The sequence below is a fragment of the Juglans microcarpa x Juglans regia genome, chromosome 1S (assembly GCF_004785595.1).
Source record: "Juglans microcarpa x Juglans regia isolate MS1-56 chromosome 1S, Jm3101_v1.0, whole genome shotgun sequence".
NCBI lineage: Eukaryota > Viridiplantae > Streptophyta > Magnoliopsida > Fagales > Juglandaceae > Juglans > Juglans microcarpa x Juglans regia.
This window is the reverse complement of record NC_054595.1, coordinates 4,445,331-4,464,613: the sequence shown is the minus strand read 5'-3', so window position 1 is coordinate 4,464,613 and position 19,283 is coordinate 4,445,331. Positions and strand designations below refer to the sequence as shown.

Here is a 19,283-nt window from a genome sequence, read left to right as displayed (position 1 = left end):
GTAAAATAGTTTTAGGTTGAGTTTGAATTGTTAAATGTGATTTTATATCATTTAAGAATAGTTATAAAAAATAAAAAATATTAATAATGAAATAAAAAATAATTTATAAATAATAATAAATAAAAATAAAGTAATATCCTTCACTTACCAAAAACAGTCTCAGAGATGTGAGGTCAATTCAGTCTGCATTTACCCTCAGTAAGCCACCACCACTCCCGAGGGCGGATGCATTCGGAGTCTCTGACTTTCTATGCTTAATTAATTAATTAATTAAAATGGTCACTAAAAAACTCTCTAAGCCGACATTCGATTCCTTGATCCAAAGCATTTGGACTTCCTATGCATATATAATTAGTTTGGTTGGATATTCGATTTTGAGGGAAATGGTATCCCGCTCATGATACTATTTTTTTAATTTTTTTATGTAGTGATTAAAAAAATATTATTTAATAATATTATATATTTTTTAAATATTTAAAATTTTTTTAAAAAATGATATAAAAAATTAAAAAATATCTAGAACTTTTTTTATATAATTTTTTAACACTTTTAAATATATATTTTTTTAAAAAAATTTACGATATTATTAAATAATATTTTATTAATCACTAAATAAAAAAACTAAAAAAAAAATATGAGCAGAGCATGAGCAGGATCTGACAGTGGGATCCTATAATTTTCCTTCAATTTTAAATAGAGTTTAAAAAATTTTAATTTTAATTCTTTTTAACCCGACATGTCAATAGTATATAACGTAGTTTATTTATGTTGGGTTACAAATAAGCTTATTTATTTATTTATATATATAATATTAATATGAATTCGACTTCTCCTTATCACAAAATTAAATAAATCCAATCACAACATACGTCTATTAAATGCTTGAGTAAAAGTTCAAGTCAACTATGGATTATTTTTATGTTATCTTATTTGTATAATTTTTAGAAAATTTTTATTTTTAAGTTGGTGTATAGAGAACAATATTTTTAAGTGATCTTGTTTGAATAGTGAGATGAGATGAGATGGTTTTAGATGAGTTAAATAAAATATTATTAGAATATTATTTTTTAATATTATTATTATTTTGAGATTTAAAAAAATTAAATTATTTATTATATTTTGTATAAAAATTTAAAAAAATTATAATAATAAAATAAATTAAGATGATTTCTGTATCAAAACGAGTCTAAGTGAAACCAGTTGGAATCGACTTAAAAATGAAACAAATTGGAGAGATTCATAAAAAAAGGTATAATTGTACTTTGTCTTTCAAATTATTTCTAATTTTGAAACATGACCTCTAAACTATCACAAGCTGTTATTAAGCCCCCAATTTGAAATCTAAGACATAATATTTTCTCTCCTTTAAAACTCGAGCATTAACAATAGTACCCATCATCCATTTATCTTCCCATCTTAAATGTCTTATTTAAAAAGTGAAAAACTATCACTTCTATTTCATTCAAATTGAAATAAGCTTTCTTTCTTATACATATTTTAAACACACAATAATTTTTAATTTTTTCATCTAATCATTACAATTTGTCCAAACTTCTGAACAAAACATAAAAAATAATATAAATTTTTTAAATTTTAAAACAAAAATAATATTAAAAATATATTCAAACAATAATTTAACTTTATAATATTTTATTCAACTTTTTTATCTTCTCAAAATCCAATGAAACGAGTAATGCTACTTATTATCTTAATTCTCATTATTTTCTCATCATTCTATGATGTGTCATTAGATGATTATAGATTATTTATTATATTTCACTTGTAAATTTATTATTTAATATTATATCATAAAATAATAAAAAAATAATGATAAAATAGATAATGAATAAATGGTTTAGAAATATTATATCAAGAAATATGAGAAAAGCATCTGTTACATATTTTAAGAAAATAATATGATATGATATCTTTGTTCTTTCAAAAGTCTTCCTTCGTTCGCATGCACAAGTAGACACCCACAAAATATATCATCTCTAAAAGACTTCGAGTTTTTGAACTTACTTTTTTCAAACTAAAAAAAAATAAAAAACCAGTATTATCCAATAAAGAACCGCTTTATGCCTTTATCTGTTCAAGTTTTTGTTTGTTTCTCAACCCCTCTCTCTCTCTCTCTCTATCCGTGGGTGAAGGCCAAGTAAAAAGCAAAGCATCAGCGCCCACACAAACAGAGACACCCAGAAGAGAGAGAGGGAGAGAGCTTTTGGATAGAGATATAAAGATAAGCAGCTTTTTAGAGAGAGAGAGCTCTGCCCCAGAAAAATGATATGCAATCCGATAAGGACTTATGCTTAGAGCTCTCTGCTTTTCATCATTGTACTACAAATACTTTAACACGGTGGCCTTCAGAGTCTTAAAACCATTTTGCAGAAACTGCTCCAGCCTTTAATTCCCTTCTCTCAAACTTCTCTCTCTACCTTCAAAGATTCTCACCTCCTCTGTCGGTTCGTGCTAAATTTATCTCAAAATATCATCTTTTTGTTTCCGTCTCTACCTTCAATTCCCTCACGCATTCATCCTCCAACTTCTTGATTTTAGGGAGAGCCAAAGAGAGAGAGTGCCTGTCTTTGAAATCCGTTCAAGGGTGAATTTTGTCTTTCACTTTTTAAGCTGGGCTTGAGCTCTTTAATTGCATTGACTTGAGAGCCTCTGTTTTCTTTGGTGGGTGTCGGGTTTGAGGCCGAGTTTAATTTTCTAGGCTTTTGTATGCCTTATAGGATGCTTGGTGTTTAAGGTTTTACCAATGGGTTGGTGAGAGTGGACCTGTTTCAGTCTTCTATGTTCTTTATCTTCGACATCAAGCCTTCTGGTTGTGCCATGTAGTTTGGTAAGCTGTAAAAGTAGCTTCCAACTTTGTCTTTTATTTGACTTTCTAGCTTTGCAGACTTCTGTTCTTGCTTGTTTACGCCTTACGGGCTTCAAGATCTTGTCTTTTCATTTGGTTTTCTAGAATTTAATTTTATTAGTTTATTTCTGTTTAACTTTTTTTTTTTTTCACTTTCTTTGTGTGTTCATGTTTCTTTCCTTCTACCTGTGCAGCTCGTGCTTTAAATAGGGTCTCTCTCTCTCTCTCTCTCTACCGTATCTAGATTTTAGGAGTTTCATCTCTGAGTTTAGATGTATTTCCGAGACAATGTATCTGCTTGGAGCTTTCTCGTTGTTTCAATTGAGAACTACGTTGGAATCACTTTTAATGCTTGAAAAGCGTTTCCTGTGGCTTAAACCCTGTTTGTTCTCAAATTCAAAAACAACTTCTAAAATATTCAAGTACCCTGCAGGAAACCCTGTTCAGTGATCACAAATCGGGTCTCAAATATTTGGAGTGTTCCAAACACGATTTCTGGTTTGGGATTTTTGTCTATATTTGATAATTTTTGAAGCTAAACTGAGTTGAATTATTAAAGAGCCGAGAGGAGGTTCTAAGTTTTGCACTGAATTGAAATTCTGGTTTAAGGCTGTGAAAGATTTGTGAGAATAAGCTATTTTAAGTAAATGCATGGATCAAGGGGACCCCATGGCGTTATCTGGTCCGACATCGTATTATATTCCGGGAAGTTTGTCTGGGTCTGGAACACAGTCTGGGTTACACGGATCACTAGGCATCCGTCCCTTGTCTAATCCAAATGTTCAATTCCAACCCAACATTGGTGGCAGTACTATCGGATCAACATTACAAGTAGAGCCTCCATCTTCAATTTCACCTCATAGTGTCAATGTGGGTGCACCATCTGCGGTGGTGCCACAGAGTGAGCCTGTGAAGAGAAAAAGAGGAAGGCCCCGAAAATATGGTCCGGATGGGACCATGTCATTGGCATTGTCTCCCTCACCCTCTACTAATCCAGGAAAAAGTACAATGACATCATCCCAAAAGCGGGGTAGAGGCCGGCCACCTGGGACTGGAAGGAAGCAACAATTAGCTTCTTTTGGTAAGTTTCTTTGGCCAATTGGATTTCTGTCATGATTCTCCTGAACACGAACACTGCATTTTTACATTTCAATGTTATTTGCTTTCCACTTTTCACTCATATATGCTACTTATCAGGAACGTGAACTGTCTCACATAATGCTTGTTAAGTCTTATGCTAGTTAAAATGAATCTTCTAAAATATGCAACTGTCTGGAATTAAAAGAAAAATCCTGCATTTTTTTTTGACGGCCCAAACTGTAGATCAGGCTGATTGGGGGGGTCGATCACTGGGAGAAATCTAACTCCATGCTTCAAACCAAACTGCCCAACTTGCTGACATCGTTGACAGACTACTGAATATCATGGCTACAAGACCTCTTGGCCGCCAGACTAGGCTCTCAGGGCACCACCCATGACAACAATTGCAAGTCTTGGATGTGCCAATGGGAAAAGTTGAAATTGTTGGCACTCATCACCCCAATTGTCCTTAGTATGTCCTCCCCTGGGTATTAGTTCCTAGACATATCCAATATGACCCCTTGGTGCCCTATGGGTGGAGCATCCCAAATGCACATGCTTGTCACCACATGAGAAGGGTAGCCTCAGATGAGCTGTTAGAACGTCTCATAGTTTTGGCTCTTGGGACTACTTTGCTGTTGATGTCATGAAATGTGGCTTCAACATACCCAACATTGTATCAGAGAAAAACTTAGATATTAGAGGCGGTACCAATCTATAATATAATATATATATATATTGAAGTAGGAGTTTTACTTGTGTTGAGCCACGTCGTCATCTTCCCCTAATAAATTTGATCATTTATCATATTAGGCTGTCTAAACAATGTTAAAGCCTAAAGGTTTGTAACAATTTGATATTGTTTATCCTAAAAAGGCTCTTAAGTTCTTTGTCCAATCCAAGAAAGACCTTCAGTTCTCTGTCCAATCCTAAAAAAAGGATCATTTAATTCTTTTGAAGGAAGTTTTGCTTCTGTTTAGCAACATCATTCATTCTCATTATATTTTATTTAAATGTAAATTCAATAATGTATTCAACAAAGCCAAAGTTATTAAGTGAAAAAATTAATATATCTAATACTGTTTATTACTATTTTCATTCAAGAATCTTTGGTTTTCCTAAGACATGCCTTTTCGTTTTTCTCAAATCACCATTTTTAGATTCATAACCAATGGATTCGTTAACTTTATTGAATTTTTGAGTAAGTTAAAGAGTATATAAGTTAGAAAAATTCTATTCATCATCCCCACACACCATACTTTTATTTATTTATTTTTATTTTTTAATCTTACCAAATGTGTGGCATATGGATGATGAGTAGAAGAATTCAATAAGTTTAAGAGGAATAAAACCAAAAAATAAAAAAAATAAAAAAATAAAAAAAGTGTGGTGTGTGGGGATGATGAGTAGCAAAGCTCTATAAGTTATTATTCCTGATGGCTAGAGTTAATTTGACACATTGTATAGAAAGCTCTTGGTCTTTCTACTCAAAAAAAGTTGAGGTTTCCCAACATTAATATAGAGACAAAGCAGACTAAGAAAAGAGGAAATCAAGATGCTCAACCGAATTTTGGTAATCAAGGTGTTAGCACTAATTCATTTTATTGGTTTTAGAATGGCTTAAAGTTCACTAACTTAATTGCATAGATATTTAGTAAATTTAGCTATTCTTGTTTGGTCCAACTGGCAACATAATATTTGTAAGCAACATTGAAAAAAATATAAAGATACGATGAATTGATAACTTTTCAGGAGTTTGGTGGACCTGACAAGTTTGATGTTGGTTTAAAAATTTTTTTACTTGCAACTCTTAAGCTGAAAAAATCTCAGACAGTGAATACCTCTGAGTGAAAACATTGCATTGTAGTATAGTTACAGATTGGTCGTTCGTTCTAAGAGACGATTAGCAAGTGTGCTATTAAGAAGCAAAGGTAAGGTAGAACAGATACTTCTATACATCATTGTCATGTAGATCTTAACATGGTCAGAATCTCGGGGTACTTACAAAATTGATGGAACTCCACATAATTTGTTGGAGCATTTACTGAACCTTAGAGATTCCAGATTCATGTCCTGATATGCAATTGTTGTCCACTGTAAAACCTTTCAAGGAAGCTGAAGGACAGCTTGAAATCATGGTGACATGTATAGCTTAACAAAACTTACATACGGATGCATTGTTGCATGCCTTTGTTTGGTTTGCTGCTCTATTTATCTACAATATTTACTCCAAGACAACTTGTTTATCTTTGATAAGATTGAAATTTACTCTTCGGATGAATAAACGTAATGTATTGTGTCCATATGCTTGCCATTTCAGTTTCGCACATATATTATTTGGTTTTCCTAAGCCAATTAAATGGCTGTAATATCATATTTCAGCTTTGCCTGTTTCTTTTTCTGATAATTTAATTTCATCAGTAAGAAGCATATTATGCCTCATGGAGTGAGATTGAAAATATTCATTTGATATTTACTGTTTAGTATATCTTTCTTTCTTGCACGGGCACTTCCTTGTACACGAACAATGATAGAAATTATTTACTGTTTTGATAGGTGAATGGCTGTCTGGTTCGGCTGGGATGGGTTTTACTCCACACATCATCACCATTGCGATAGGAGAAGTATGCTATTTTCTCTTATCACTCACTGTTGGTGCCTCAATCCAATTTCAGATTTTTCAGTTCTCAAGGAAATTGTTTTTTTTTTTTTCTTTAAGTTCCGTTGAACCAAAAGGCAATTTTACCCGTACTAAGTTAATGTCTACATAAGGAATTGGCAAATAAGTTGATCTTGTTCTTGCTTGATTTCTAATTTAATAGAAGCTAATATGCCGTTCAGTTCATTGATTCCCAAATTTCAGGTCTTTTGGGATGGTACAATATTATTCTGTGTTAATCATTGAAATTTGCACATGCTGTAGGACATTGCAACAAAAATAATGTCATTTTCACAGCTGGGGCCTAGAGCTTTATGCATCTTGTCGGCCAATGGTGCTGTTTCTACTGTGACTCTTCGTCAGCCTTCGATGTCTGGTGGCACTGTCACATATGAGGTGTGAGCACTGTCTTCGTCTATATATATATATATATATATATATATATATATATATTATGTACAAATTACTTATAACAAAAAATATTATATGCTCAAATTGGCATTTCTAGGCATGCTTTGGTACATGATGGAGAACAACATTGATCCTTTTTGGAGCTTCTATTAGTTGTGATAATTTAACTTTGTTTGACATTGGAATCAATACTTAAGTTTATGAGGTTTATGCCTGGAATTCAAGCTCAATGAATATGCTTGAACCTCAGAGGGCTTTTTTTTTTTCGTCCTGGTAGGCAAATTTTCAGGGGCAATAGCCCTAGCAGTTGGGGTTCAAACCCCTAACCATGAACCCAATGATCCCTAAGGACCAGGCCAGAAGTCCATTGGTTGTTACTGTAGGATGATGTCTCATCTGAATTGAGGATTGAGTAATGACTCATAGACATATGGCTGAGGCATGTGTGACCTATTCGTCTGTCATTGTGGAGTGAAGCTTAATATTTATTTAATTTGATGTATATCTGTAAATTTCTAGGTAATTTTGGTTCTGAAAATTTCTTATAATGCAGATATGCACAAAGCACTCTCACACTGATGGGTGTCCACGCACATATGTATATGCTCTGAGGATTGTCCGTATATTTTTTATCCCTCTATTTCTCTATGGCCATTTTAAGTAGAGCTATGTTCATTTTCTTATCCCCCCCCCCCCCCCCAAAAAAAGTTTCTTCTGAAGTTTGTTTGTTGGTTTTTCGAACTGTTCTCTATTATTTTTGAGTCTTGCACCTCTGAAGAGAAATCTTGGGTGGACTTGACTTTTGTAGGGGCGTTTTGAGATATTATGTTTGTCAGGATCTTACTTGCTAACAGATAGTGGTGGGTCTTGCCATCGAACTGGTGGTCTAAGTGTCTCCCTTGCCAGCCCTGATGGTCATGTCATTGGTGGTGGAGTTGGGGGACTGCTCATTGCAGCGAGTGTTGTTCAGGTATTTTTTGTTTGCTTTATTTTCTTCACCATTGTTTGTTCTCCATTTTTAGTTCTTTTCCTTCTGCTTGCCAATTAGTTCTTCAGAATAGATGAGTGATTGTACCACAAGGTTGAGCTGTTGGAAAGCTTTTTATTATATAAATATATATATATATATATATATATGAGTCAGTAGCCATACACATAGCGGCCCCGTCCCAAGTTTATTAAAAAAAAACCCTCACTAATAGCTGAGGAATACCGAGGGAACATCAATACACTTGTCAATACCAAGTGTCAAACCAAGCCGTAAATCATAAGCCAATAAAACCTAAACCAAACAAAATAATAAACCAACCCATACTAACTCAAAAAACCCCCAACTAAATCCAAAGCACTAACGACGCAAAGCAGGTAGCCCCAACTTGTCAACCTTTAAAATCCCTTTTAGCCTATGAGGAATATTGCTGAAGTGTACCCACGTCCCAGAATCATGCTTGGGAGCCAGTCTCGTTAAGAAGTTTGCTCCTACGTTACACTCACGATAGACATGCCTGACCTTATGCCTCAAACTTGAAAGAACTTGTATTATTTTCTCCCAAAAATCTTCCAGATACCAAATACCACATTGCTTCTTTTCTAACCATTTAACAATTAAAATGAATCAAGTTCCACTTCTATTTGTTGAAAACCCAACTCCAAACAGTGCTGCAAACAATAATAAAGGGCTAAAAGTTCCGCCATATTATTCGTCCCATGGTCCAGTCTTTTCGCAAAAGCCAATTTTAATCTCCCCTGATCATCCTAAATAAGACCACCGACCCCCATATGTCCAGGATTACCCAAACAACTCCCATCTACATTTAGTTTAAACCAACCCCCCTCTAGTTTTTGCTAATTTTTCGGCCCCCTTTACCGGAATAGAAAAGGCCATTAAAACTTGTTCATTGCCAACATGAAACTTCTTACCAGCTTTAAGCCGCAAACCCACCCAAGCAATGATGGCCTTTATTGACAACCATAAAGACTCCACCAAATTCACTCTACCTTTCATATGCGCCTTACATCTCCAAACCCACAGAGACCATGTTAATATGATAGGAACAAGGCCGAATAAGCTACCTCTTTGAGTGGAGTGACTAGCTCTTCGGGACCAACATTTCGTTTTGTCTTTCCATGATCTATGTGGATCAAAAGGGACGCCTAGGGAGGAGGAAGCACGTTGCCAAATTTCTAATGCAACCATTCCTTTAGCAAGGACATGGTCTTGGTCCTCTAAGCTCCTCCCAAGACAACATATATATTTGGAAACCATCGGACTCCCCAAAGAACTCATACGAGCATCAACAATAAGAGCAAAATGCATTGCCTTCCACAAATTCACCGAATATTTCTTAGACAATGCCGAGTGCCATATCCAGTTAGACCAACCACTTTTTGGGACTCGAATTCGAATACAATCCCATGCCGAATTAGATGTAAACTCACCACTCGGGTTCGGTTTCCAGATAAGTAAATCCGCTCCTTCCTTGTGCGCACCAAGACATTCCAAAATTTCTTCCATTTTGTTCTCTCCCACCAACGTGCTAATCAAGTCCACATTCCAACCATCTCCAAGCCTGCACTCCCTCACCTTCAACTCAGGTTGAGCAGTGATCGCACATGACTCCACCAGAGCACTCGACTGCAACCATGGATCCCTCCAAAATGAAACCTGCCCTTCCCGTAACCTCCAGGTAGACTGATTTAATACTTTCGGTATCATGGATACCACATGGTGCCAAAAACTAGAGCCTTTCTGAGAACAGACCAGTGTAACATGCTTATCTTTAGGATACTTAGCTTTGAAAAAATTAGCCCATAAAGAGGATTGAGTCAACAATTTCCAAGCAAATTTCATAAACAGAGAAGACTGAACCACCTCCAAATTTCGCAAACCCATACCTCCCTCCTGAATCGGCCTACAGAGTTGTTGCCAAGCAACCCATTTTCTTTTTGGTTTCCCATCCGATGATCCCCAAAAGAAGCCGCTCATGAGATGATCTAAAGCACTAAACACAGCCTTAGGCGCATGCATCACAAAGAGTAAATGGGCAGGGATACTAGTCACGACATGTCATAGCAAAATCAATTGAGCACCAACGGACAATAGCTTGGTTTGCCACACCCCACCCCCCCCCCTTCCTCTAATGCGGCTCAACAAGTCATCAAAATCAAGCGCCTTTAACCGACTAGTGGAAAGCGGAACCCCCAGATATTTCACAGGGAAAACCCCTTCCGTGAAGGATGTCAAACACAAGGAATTTTGCCTCATAGCGACAGAAGTATATTTGGAGAAAAAAATAGCCGACTTCTCTTTGCTCACCATCTAACCAGACCAATCCTCAGTGTAAAAATGTCTCTGATCACTTTTAAAGATGACCAACCACCATTGGCGAAAATTATAACATCATCAGCATACAACAAATGTGGTATAAGAGGGGTGCCTCGTGGATGGGTGAAAGGAGCAATTTTACCAATCTCAAAATTGTGCTTCAGCAATCTAGACAAAATTTCTTCCACCTAGATAAATAAATATGGGGATAATGGGTCCCCTTGGTGTAGACCACGACCACACGGAAAAAAACCTTTCGCCGTCCCATTCATAACTATTGAGAACCAAAGAGTCGAGATACATTGTCTGATTAGCTCACAGACACGCCGGGAGAAGCCAAAGGAAACCATCACATGCAATAGAAAATCCCAGTCCAAACTATCATAAGCCTTAGCCATATCCACTTTAATAAAAACATTACCACCTCGAGCCTTCTTATTAATCATATGAACCATTTCTTGAGCCAAAACAATATTTTCATAAATGCTTTTATCGGGTAAAAAAGCCCCTTGCTTGGGCGATACAATTTTACTCAGAATAGGGGAAAACCTGCAAACCAAAATTTTGGAAAACACCTTATATATTACCATGCATAAGCTTGTTGGGCGAAATTTGTTAAAACCAATTGGCTGTTGCACTTTTGGGATTAGAGCAATATAGAATGCCAAATAAAATTGTGGTAAAGGAACCCCACGAAAAAAATCTCTAACCGCCTCCACCACATCCGCTTCCACGATATCCCAACACGATCTATAAAATCCACATCCAAAGCCATCCGGACTCGGACTACTATCAATCGGAATCGAAAACATGGCATCCTTAACCTCTTGGATTGAAGGGAGTTGTATGAGAAAACTATTATCCTCCTCCTCAACAACATTCTCCACATACAAGGACAAGTCAGGAAGATCTCTACGCGGTCTAGCACAAAGAAAATTGCTAAAATAATCCACGGCTCCCAAATGAATGGCTTCAGGAGTATCCAAGTGAGTGCCATCCCTCAACCTCATTTCCTGCACGATAGGCTTAGACAAAGAAGTGAATGACTTAAAAAATTGAGCCGAAGCCTCCCATTTTCCATACAACTAACCTTAGCCCGTTGCGATAGCTTGGTTTCTTCTCTTTGTAACCAAACAGCCAGCTCCTCCTTTGCCTATGTTAAAGCCGCCTCAACCTCCTCAAAGAAACATAAATGTAACTGGCATTCCAGGCATTCAATTTTCCTCTCCAAGCACTGAATATTTTCCTCCGTGTGCCCAAAAGCCCGAAGGTTCCAATCTTTAAGTACCATCTTCAATTTCTTCAACTTACCTCCTAAACCAAACAAACCCGAAGTCCCCAATTGCATATGGCATACATATCTTACGACCTCTTTAAAACCCTCATGAGAGACTCACATCTGTTGAAATTTGAAGGAGGGACCATATCGAGAACCCGAGTTCGACAACACAAAGGACATAGGAGCATGATCTGAGGTGAAGCGAGATAAATATGACCCAACCGCATCAGGCAATAAAGAAATAGCCGCCATATTTAACAAGCAGCGATCTAATTTCGACCTACTTCGTGCCAACCCTAGCTGGCCATTGCACCAAGTAAATTTGCTCCCAACCAACTTCATCTTAGACAACCAACATGAATCAATAAAAGCTTTGAACTCGTCCATAGCCACCCTTAACCGAGGGCGACCCCCACATCGCTCTGCATCCTCCCGAATACTATTAAAATCACCAAGACATAACCATGGTTCATCTTGCGGCATCTGTTGCAGCAACCTCCACAACTCTCGGCGGTCCATATGGTTACATTTTGCATAAACCACAAAGACAAACATCTAATGAGACTCGTATACAATAGAAATCGTGATGTGTTGAGCACTCGCATTCATAACTGATACCTGTAATCCTCCCCCCAAAGCAACCATATTTTACCTCCAATACTTTGATTAGAAAAAGATTCGTCAAACTTCAAAGAATTTTTCAAGACTTCAAGCCTCAACTCACTTGCAAACGACTTCGCTAACAATACAAAATTCAGTCGTAACTTCTTCACTAATTTACATAACCTCCTCCGTGACGATCGCATCCCATAGATATTCCAAAAGAAAGGTTTGCACGTCATAAATTTAAGCGAGAGGGTCTGCTTGGAACCTGAGTAGAGCTTCTGAGAAATCTCCCACCCCTAGCCACATTCGTTTTTTCCGAAACATCTTCCTCTAAAGGACAGTCCTTTGTACTGCTCAAATGCTCCATAACATCACCTTCAGGATCGGAAACACACTCTCCACGCAAAACCATCGCACGTGATTCCGACATCTCCATACCATCACTTTGATGCAAGTGCACCATCTTTGACTTGCCCCACACATCATCACTAGCCAATGCCTCATTTGCAAAGATCACCTGCTCAGTTACAATCGGCATTTCAATAGATGGAATAGACACCTCCTCCGACACCAAACATGCCTCCTCAGTCGCCACATGGGCCAACTGCGCTGGACCCTCCAACCCCCCTCATAACCATCTCCAGATGCAAGGCCTTCCAGAACCATCACAACGTCATCCCTTATCACATCCACGGATTCAACCACGTCTACAGGCTCCACCTCAACAATGTCCACATGCTCAACCACAAGCACAGACTCCATCCCAACCTTCGACGCAACCACATCTACAGCCTCAACCACAACCACAACCACTTGCCCAACCATGTCCATAGGCTCAACCACATATTCAGTCTCCACCACCATCCCCGTCTCCTCCCTGATAACCTCTCTCTTCTCACCCTCCTTGACTGGTTGTTCCACTACAGTAACATTACTTGGACCCCCAAGCTCAAGCACCGACAAGGAACCATGATCACGTACACCCATAAGCGCCCCACCTGATTCCTTCACAAGTTGCTCCTGACTTTTTGGCAGCCAACCCTTCATCGGTTCCTCCCCCTCCTGTTTCCGAATCACCACCTTCTTACCTTCATCCTTCCATCTGCAGGTTTTAGAGTTATGCCTCTGGATATTACATTGAAGATAGAAAGCAGGTAGATTTTCATATTCGATTTCAACATACAAACTGGATGCCTAGTGGGGAATTCCAATCCAAACACCATGTAAAGGTGTTTTTGCCGCATCCATCTCTACACACACCCTAGCCCCATTACTTCTTGTAGCACATCTAGTTGCGTTATCCCGACGTAGAAACCTTCCAATCGGAGCTGTGATATTTTCTAGAAATGACTCGTGATAAAAGTTTGGAGGTAGCCCCGATAGAACCACCCAGATAGGAACCATCGACGGCTCTTTTTCCTCATCAAACCCTGGAAACCAGTGAAATCCTCTATATGGCACCCCATCAATGTCCGTGACTTCCCTCGATAATGCCTTCAAGAAATCTGCTTCATTAGAGAGACATACGAAAATGTTACGCGGCCTGCGCATGGCCGACACCACATGTTGCACCTCCAACCCCCAACGACTCCGAATAAAGGAACGAATAGCATCTAAGGTTGGGCGCTGCCTTAAGAATTTCAGAACCATAGAATACCTGAAGGGCACCGCTGAACCATCAACCTCCTCCTTGGAGAAGATCACACAGTACTCTCCATTGATAACCTTTGCAGGACGAAAAGGAACTTCAACCACCGGAAGTGGTTGTGGGGAGTGAGCCACCATATCAGCAAAGGACCACAACCTCCCAGCCGCCAAGCCAGCAAGGCCCCCGGCGGCAGCCATAGTAGTTGTCAACACACAAACCAAGGAAACCCTAGCATAGAGTCATTTATAGATAACCCCAAAAAAAAAAAAAAAAAAAAATCCAAAGAAATGGGGGACTATAAATTTGGATAACAAACTTTTGCATTCTGCAAAAATTGTGACTGTTTTTGCTTTGAGCTTTGATTAGGCATGTGATGTTGTATACAGTATTCAAGTTTCTTTGTTTAAGGCTCAAGTGAAAGATGGATGATTCCAGGTGATTGTGGGGAGCTTCATGTTGGGGGGTGGTTCAAAGACGAAGAACAAAAAAAAGAAAGCTTCAGAAGGTGCCATAGACTCAGAACACCAGACAATTGACAACCCAGATGCACTAACTAGCATTCCACCAACTCAAAATCTCAGTCCAACCACTTCAATGGGGGTTTGGCCGGCATCGCGGGCAGTGGATATGCGAAATGCTCACGTCGACATTGACTTGATGCGCGGATAACAACTTTTATTGATAGATAAATGAGCATTGTACATAAATTTCACTTTTTTGAATGTGATTTTTCTTGAAGCACCATTGACAGGAAGCCAGTTGATCTTGGCTTTGATTACTGTTGACTTCATGTACCCTGTCCTAGACATTGGTATTTGACTCTATTTTTGTAGCTTAATGGAAATGTAGTTGGGAGTTTTACGTTCATGATTTCATTTATCCAACATTTTCTTTCAGTTCTAACAAAAGAACTTTAGATTGGAAAATGTTTGTTCAGTTTATGAGCATTATAGTAAAATAATCTTAAGCACTCTTTAATTAGGAAACCCTTTTCTCAGTCCTTAAAACTGCTATACAATAAACATTATGGATCCAAGCAGCTTAGAGAAAGAAGCCCTCCCCCAACCGGGAATACCTTTGGCAAACTAAAGGATTTGAAACAGAATCGTCACTTTTTCTTGTTTTTGTTTTCTGTCATTGTCAAGATCCCTACAAATGACCTCTCCCTGATTTTTCGCCCATGTAATAATCTCATTAATTAAAGGAACTAGAGGATGGATTTCTCAACAAACGCCTCTCCTTATAACTAAAACAATGTTAGGAAAAATAAACATAAAAAATGTATACAATCATGATTTGTACAAGTACCGTTTACTTATTTTGAAAAAGAGTAAGATTTATTATTATTATTTTTTTCATGTGAGTAGTATTTACTCACTCATTTCAGAAGGAATGCGCAACATTTGCAAACTCCAACGCTAGCTGTAGCATCAAGGCTTGTTAGGGGCATTCCACCTCAAACTTAGTAGATGAAATCTGCAGAAACGACCTTTTTCTTCATACTAAATGCAGTCTCAAAGCTGCAAAATTATGGAACAATAACTACTTTTGCGGCCCCATTTTCCCTCCCTTTTCCCACATTTTTTTTTTTGGTTGCACTTGCACTCTTTTGATTATGTCGCAGTCCCTTTTTTGCTCTCTCTCTCCACCTTTTGTCGCTGGTTTATATTCAATAGATGTATTTGTTATATTTATATTTATATATATATATATATATATATATATAAAATAAACTGTGACGACAAAATCATATTTAGCATGTAGCATACAAAATAGGCAATTTAAAGTGATGCATTCCACCCCAGAAAAACAGCAACAACAAAGTAGACTAAGTTTTTTTTTATGATACAACCAATGCACTTGAAACTTAAGAATCGGACCATGTAATATCCAAACCACCCCATTCTTCACGAGATACACCTAAAGCTTCCCACACAGCCTTGGAGGCATCAACAATGTTGTTGGGACATGGAGGTTGATAATCATGGTCTGCATCACACCCCATTGTTGAGTCACACTCGTCCACCACCATGGCCAACACGTTTCGCCCATTGGCGCTTATGGTGATATTGTTAAGACACCTGCTCTTGTTGTTGAACCATCCCGTAGACAGTGCCACCACAGGTGTGTCATCAGAGTGGTACTGGTTGTCACATTCCGATGGACCACCACCATCTCCTCCATGTTCGAAGCTGTTGAGGGTGAGATAGGCCTTGGTGTTACTAGAAACAGATGGTGAACATCGGTAAGTTGTGTACATCTTGCCTCGAACACAACAAACAGAATCATTCTCTGTGTTGCAATGTGCAGAAGGGGACTTCTTTCCCCTGATCCTGCCGCTTGGACGACATTTCTGAGCTTCAATGTCAAAACAGTTTGTCAATAGAAGAATGAATAGTAGGAGAAAAGATGCTTTTGAACACAAGAAGTTCCTCATTCTCTCAGTCTCTCTTTCCCTCTACGTATGTTCTTATGTTGAATGTTTGATGCATAGATGCAATTTAAGTAGGTATATATACTCAGAGTTGTTAGAGCATACATGCCTCTGATCAGAATACTACTTTGGACGAAATTAGCAATAAGACAGAAATCATGCTATTGAATAGAATAGAGTTTGAATTTAAAGATGTCAGGGAATGCAATTTATAAACAGTACAAACGTGTGAGACACGACTTTCATCACTTAAAATCCTAACTTCCAGAATGGTTTTTGAAAGATAAATTATATTTTCTTTTGGAGAGCTAACTTGTCTTTATAGAAATTCAAAAGGGTCATTATCTTAACTATTTATGAAGCTGGAAGAACGTACCATGTCCGTGTTGCTTTATTTAATTGGCACAAAATGAAGAGTTCTTATCTTCTATTCTATTTTATTTATTCGTTTTTTTTAAAGAGATTGTGCGGCGCTTACGTACTCACGACTGTAACTATAATTTCTCTAGTTGTTTTAGAAGAAGCTGTATAATTATTTTGGAGTTAGCAACATCAATGACTTGATAGAAAAGCGGCTATTCCTCTCCCAGACTACAATGAAACAAATAAATGCCGCCTTAAATAGAAGACCACGTACGTTCTACCAAGAAATAACTTATAAGACTGACTTCCAATTAAGCATGGAAACTCAACGACCTAGAAACTGAACAGCCTGGAAATCGAACAATGTTTTAAGGAAATTAATTAATGTTGAGATGATTATCCAATTGTTTTAATAACCTTTGAATGGAGTGAATTTTAGGCAAAATTGAACTTAAGAAAATAAGATCAAGTAGTAACTGATAGGAAGTGTAGGAGATGGGAAGGGGAAGAAAGAATTAATGAACAAAGCTAGGGCTGCAAACGAACAGAGCTGCTTGTGAACAGTTTGAACTCGACTCGTATAAACTTGATTCGGATTCGGTTCATTTGATAAATGAGTTGTTCGCGATCACTAATATTGATTTGAATATTAAACGAGCTAAACTCGTATAATCTCAACTCGACTCGGTGTAGACTCATGAACAAAATTCATATAAACTTGATTCGATTTGTCATGGGCTCGTCACAAGACTCGTACTATTTCTATTTATATATACATCCTTACACATTATTTTACCGTATATATTTTGTGTTATATGTATTATTTTTATATATTTTGTTATATGTATTATTTTTATACTTTGTATAAGTAATATATTTTGTTACTTATATGTAAAGTAGCATATTTTGACAATAATAATGTATTAAGTGATTGAGTTGAATTATTGCATATTTTATATATCTAGAACCAATATATTTCAATTATTTCATGACATTATTATTAGTTTTAGATGGATAAATGGTTAAGAGACATAAATTCGAGTTGTGACTTAAATTGGTTGATAGCATGATTCATGCTTCATTTTATAACTTGTGATTTAATTGGGTAATATTTCTTCATGTGCACAATACATCTTTAATATTTTATTCTTCCTCTTTATTTTTCTGGTTTTACTCTTTCATATAGGCTAATACTAGTAAGGGCTGCCCAGTTGACCAATTTTATTATGTTTCAAATTTTTAATTATAAACAGACAGAAATTTATCTATATTTTTAGAATTTTTTTCCTGTTTATAACACATATTATACACACGATTTGCATTGTTTATAACTATAATACAACGATTTGCAATAACCAATTCACAACTATGTACATATATTTTTAAAGTATAGATTACAAGAGCGATAAATTTGAAAGGAGATATTTAAACCATTCAACTTACTGTTTCAGGAGCGGCATTAACAGAGAGTAGATTCAACTTGTTTTGGCGCAATTGGCCGTATTCATTTATCAATGCGCCCAACAGGATCATTCATTTTAGTTGAAATTTGAGCAAATAGTATTAGTATAATAGTATTAGTATAGTGATTATACTAATACTATTATATAGTTATACTAAATTAAAATCATTATAACAAATACTAATATATAGTTATGCTAATCACTATAACTAATACTAATATAGCTATAGTAATCACTATAAGTATATATAGTATTAATATCACTATTAGTATAGTATATAGTATTAATATCACTATTAGTATAGTATATAGTATTAATAATAACTAATACTAATATAACAATTAGTATAACTAATATAACTACTAGTATAACTAATACTAATATAACTATTAGTATAACTAATACTAATATAGTTATACTAATCACTATAACTATATATAGTATTAATACCACTATAGTATTATTAATAATACTATATTATAACTAACATATAGTAATAGTACTATACCAATAGTATTACTATATACTAATACTATTAGTGTATTACTAATATTTATATATATTAATATATATATATATATATATATTAAATCACTAACATACTAATAGTATGATACAATAGTATTAGTAATTATACTAGAAGATATAGTAATAGACTAATAGTATATTATAGTAATAGTATATTATATATAAAATAGGCCATAATGGTGTGGATTAGTAATAGTATAATTAGTATTAGTAATATTCATATATATATATATTAAAATATATCATAGATTCATAGTATACTATATAAATATCATAGTTTAATATCCTATATATAGTTTAATACTCTTAAATATATATATATATATATATATATATTTATTTTGAATTGTCATTTCGTATGCTGAGCCCTTTTTTTAATATTCATATATATATATATATCATATATATTTTTTTAATCTTCTTATATATATATATATATATATACACACACTAGTAAGGGCACATTGCACTTGTGCCCAATTGCAAAAACATGAAAATTATTCTTAAAACATGAACTAACAATCATAAGTGGTACTAACAGATCATAGATAATTTCTTTGGATGGTAATTAATTAAATCATTCTATCTATAAAAAAAAACTCTCCATTTAATTAAAACATGTGA

General features: G+C 35.9%; 2 protein-coding genes across 2 annotated transcripts; one reads left to right on the top strand and one right to left on the bottom strand.

The window, feature by feature from the left end:
- Positions 1 to 2,193: 2,193 nt before the first annotated feature.
- On the top strand, positions 2,194 to 14,732 carry LOC121246514 (AT-hook motif nuclear-localized protein 9-like). The gene is made up of 6 exons (XM_041144693.1): positions 2,194 to 2,845; positions 3,297 to 3,944; positions 6,500 to 6,567; positions 6,867 to 6,998; positions 7,822 to 7,983; positions 14,307 to 14,732. The coding sequence occupies exons 2-6, from the start codon at positions 3,515 to 3,517 to the stop codon at positions 14,538 to 14,540; spliced, it is 1,026 nt and encodes a 341-aa protein (XP_041000627.1). The 5' UTR covers positions 2,194 to 2,845; positions 3,297 to 3,514; the 3' UTR covers positions 14,541 to 14,732.
- A 916-nt stretch (positions 14,733 to 15,648) lies between these two features.
- LOC121247185 (kiwellin-1-like) lies at positions 15,649 to 16,454 on the bottom strand. Its single transcript, XM_041145537.1, has one exon. The coding sequence runs from the start codon at positions 16,306 to 16,308 to the stop codon at positions 15,739 to 15,741; it is 570 nt and encodes a 189-aa protein (XP_041001471.1). The 5' UTR covers positions 16,309 to 16,454; the 3' UTR covers positions 15,649 to 15,738.
- Between the last annotated feature and the right edge of the window lie 2,829 nt (positions 16,455 to 19,283).

Coding starts and splice junctions, on each gene's coding strand:
- LOC121246514 (XM_041144693.1), top strand. CDS start 3,515: ATGGATCAAGGGGACCCCATGGCGTTATCTGGTCCGACATCGTATTAT. Junction 3,945..6,499: donor GCAACAATTAGCTTCTTTTG/GTAAGTTTCTTT, acceptor CTGTTTTGATAG/GTGAATGGCTGTCTGGTTCG. Junction 6,568..6,866: donor TCACCATTGCGATAGGAGAA/GTATGCTATTTT, acceptor CACATGCTGTAG/GACATTGCAACAAAAATAAT.
- LOC121247185 (XM_041145537.1), bottom strand. CDS start 16,308: ATGAGGAACTTCTTGTGTTCAAAAGCATCTTTTCTCCTACTATTCATT.